Source organism: Orycteropus afer, unplaced genomic scaffold (genome assembly GCF_000298275.1).
Source record: "Orycteropus afer afer isolate SDZICR_OR568_19922 unplaced genomic scaffold, OryAfe1.0 scaffold00355, whole genome shotgun sequence".
Lineage (NCBI taxonomy): Eukaryota > Metazoa > Chordata > Mammalia > Tubulidentata > Orycteropodidae > Orycteropus > Orycteropus afer.
The window spans coordinates 1,020,860-1,024,644 of record NW_006921942.1 but is presented as its reverse complement, the minus strand read 5'-3'; the positions used below and the strand labels follow the sequence as shown (position 1 = coordinate 1,024,644).

Below are 3,785 nucleotides of genomic sequence, written 5' to 3'. Positions count from 1 at the left end.
GTGGGAGGGGAGCTGTTGCATTGTGGTAAATTGTGGTCAATGTCATGAGACAAAGTGTATGTGAACTGCTGTACGGAAAGTGAATTTGCTCTGTAAATTTTCACCCAAATCACAATAAAAAAAACAACAACAACTAACTTTTGAAAAGAAATTGTTTTAGGAACCAGGATTCTTACCATCAACATTAATTGATAAAGTTTACAAGTCAGCAGTTACTAGTTCTCCTTAAGAATTAACTAATGTTTCGTTACCTGGGCAATGTTATTGATACAGAGCAATGGAAAATTTGGAGGAAGAAGTGGAGAATCAACTTCTCTCTTACATATGCTACATTTTGTTGGAATATGAGTAATCATAAGAGTAGAAACGAAGGGTGCGCTAATCATCAAAATGGCATCTGACTTCCCAAATGTAGCAATGCTCCCTCCAATGGGCTGCATCACTGTGACTGTCAACTTGAGGACACAGAAACTATGAATAAACCAAGTGCATCCTGAATTTTCAACTGAATTTTCCAATAGATCTAGAATAAGATCTAACAAGAACTAGCTACAAGAAATTAACCAGCTCAACATAAACTGACTCTAAATCACTCTTAAAAATGAATTACTGCTAATGCAAAAATACCAGAAAGAAGTCTTGGAGACTTGCTTTCCTACTGGACCACATGTCATTTACTGATTGGTAGAGGTCACTAAAACATACTACTAGGTCTAAATCAATGTATCATTCTCCTGGTCTCCTTATATAACCTTACTTTTTTAATATAAAAGTTAATTATAGGAAAGCATCAAGTACGTATCTCCTTTCTCAACACAGATAAATATAAGCACATTTGAATCTTTGTTTTATACGATATGCCCAATAAGCTATATGGCAAACAATCCTGGCAATGCCACTGCATTATGAACAAAAGTAAAAGAACAATAGTCTCCAAAATATAACTCTCCCTTTCTCCTCTTCCAAAGGGAAAAGAATTTTCCCAACTCCTTCAATTTTATACCAAAGAATACAGAAAAAAATAGTTAACAAAATATTTATAGAAGCTTATATCCATAAATTTTGAGTGCAAACATTTCATTAATAACCAAGTTTTCCTATCATACTGATTTTTAATTGTATCAAATCATGAATCTTAGAGGGCATAGAAAACAAAGGCTAAATGATTCTTCCAATTTACAATGATCACGTTTCACCCTTAAAAGTGTAACCACCATGAAGCAACAAATTCCGCGCATCTTGTGCTTCCTTCTCTCCACTGATTAAATGCATTCTGCACTACAGTCCAAATCTGCTAGTTTCTGCCACCACACATATCAGGCCTCCAACGCACTCCACAAGCCAGGGCTTAAGCTGTCTAGAAATCCGCACCGTGTCACTGCATAAGGCAGTTTCCCACTGCACACATCCAGGAAGAATGCCATACAAGCACTCTGTCAGATATCAGCAAGGCTGTAAATAACAGAAGTAATTGCTAACCAAAGGGCAAGGCAGCAACCACCACCACCTTTAAAAATCATTAAGCAGTTTTTGTCCTCCTCATCTCACCTCCCTCCTCCCCCTTCTCTCTCTCTCTCCCCCTCTCTCCCCTACACACACACACACACACACTGCAGTTCATCTTAAGGTTTGCAAGTGAGCGGCTGAGAGCTCTAGGCTACCTTTGGACTGACAACTCATTCAGAGCTCTGAAATACAGACATTTCTCACCCGCACACACCACGCCACTTCCACCACCACCACCCTACACACACACACACTCTCGCCCTCGCAACCTCTTCCCACGTCAGTTCACGAGCTGCAGACAACCTAGCAGCTCCTCCGCAAAAGTAGCACGCGTTACTATTTAAAGATTTGAGCGGCCTAAGTTCCAGAAACCCTCTCCCCACACAGGCAATCCCCATGGCGCGGCCCAGGAGGTGGACCCCTAGCCCTCCCGGAAAGATGCGCTACCTTTAGACTGGCAGTCTGCACAAAACTTGTTATCTTCTTCCAGCAGCAGGTTGGCCAGGACCGCCTGGTACCGATCTACGTCCTTCACCGACTTGCCTGTCATGGCCAGGGTGCCGGCGGGGGCAGAGGGTGATGAGCCCTCCTCGCCCCCAAATGCTTCTGCCTCAGTCCTGGTGTGAGGACTCCAGTCCCCCGCCCAGGGGCACTTCCTGAGCGGGGGAGAGCCCTCTCCTCAGGCCGGGTCCGGCGCCCCTTCTCTAGTCAGTGCCTTCAAACCCCGACTCTGCAGCCACTCAACGTGGCGCCCCCTGGCGGGCTTAGCGAAAGGCCCGAGTCTGGAGGAAGCTGCTGGACCAGGGACCCCTCAGCCCAAGCAAAGGGCGCTCTAAGTCCTCCTGAGTGCAGGACGCAGAGAAGGCCTCCTGGCCTGCCTATCTGCGGGTCGTGCGTCCCGCGCCTCTGTTTCCCTGGCAGCTGTAGCTTGCTCAGCCACCACCTCCACCGCCTACTTCCGGCAGCTCTTCCTCTCCGCCTCCACCCAGCCCAGCCCGCGCATGCGTCCCGCCCCCATCGCTTCGTACAGGGCTCTTCCCTCGGCTCCGCCTCTCAGGAACCAATCCCGGGAGGAGTGAGGGGCGGTGCTTGGAGTGAGGGCGGAGGGAGGAGTGGACACGCCCCCTGCATGTCCTTGGAAAAGAATGAATGGAGCCTGGTGAAAAGTGAGTAGAAGGAGTAGAAGAAAGTGAGGGAAAACAGCAACTAACATTTATTGAGCTCTTACTGTGTGCCAAGCACTCTGCTAAGCGCTTTACGTGAATTATCCTAATTAATTCTCACAACTTTATGAGTCAAGTACTTATCATCCTTATGTAACTTGCTGTTACATGATGTATTATCCTTATGTCCTCCATAAGTCCTTCAGCTTATTCTGTCCTTCAGAAGGGCCCAAGCCCCTAACCCAGAATAAAGGGAACGTCACACTTTCCCCAAAATTTCAGAGGATTCTGGTCACCTCTCACTTAAAATTCCTACTCTCACTGAATTCTGAGTCCCTCTGTTTGTTAGCTTTCCTCTTGTGGCTGCTGCCATTTTTGGACACTGTTTTGCCTGATTCTAGACACTTCCTTTCTTTCTTTCCTTAAATTCCCTTATTTAAGGAAAATTCCTTAAAAGCTGCACTGAGAAGTGCAGCTTTGTGTCACAGACTTTTACTGAAGGGTATTGTGGGTGGGGAGTGGGGAGTAGTTACAGCATAGCATAGAATAGGCAACTACTTAAAATGAATATTAAACATAATTGTCCAAAGACACACCTGCCCCAGAGAATTTATCAGTGACTCCTTTTCTTTAGGGATCCACTTACTATCTGGCTCATATATTCATTCATGTATTCATTTGTTCATTCTCTCAGCAAATTGTTACCAAAAAGCTTCTATGTATCAGGCACGGTACTGGAGGAGGGGAGAACAACATGATCACATTTTTGGTTTTGTAAGATTGCTCTGGTTGCCATGAGAAGAATGGATAATGGAAGCTGGCAAGAAGGGATGCTCAGAGTTATCTCTTGTAAACCTCTCTTCTCCATCTCTTTACTTTCTCCCAAGATCAGGATCCATCTCATCAGAAGAAAGATAAAATTTTCTATTACTTTGTTAAGCTGAAAAATTTAATTCTCCACCTAAACCTCTTCCTTTCTAGCTATGCCCAGGGAGACTTGACATTCATAAACACACAAGTTCACTGAGGTGTTTTCCCTAAATAAACTCTCAGTTCTTTCTCTGAGAGGAATTCTGCCTTCTTCCTAAACCAATTGTCTCAACTTGCAACCAGTTT

The 3,785-nt window shown here is 44.7% G+C and overlaps 1 protein-coding gene across 1 annotated transcript in view; it reads right to left on the bottom strand.

Annotated features, from left to right (window-relative positions):
* SMAP2 (small ArfGAP2) overlaps positions 1–2,056 on the bottom strand; it is a 54,579-nt gene extending 52,523 nt beyond the window's left edge. Inside the window, exon 1 of the mRNA XM_007952697.2 lies at positions 1,954–2,056. Within this exon, the coding sequence (XP_007950888.1) occupies positions 1,954–2,056 (103 nt within the window). The remainder of the gene's footprint in view (positions 1–1,953) is intronic.
* Between the last annotated feature and the right edge of the window lie 1,729 nt (positions 2,057–3,785).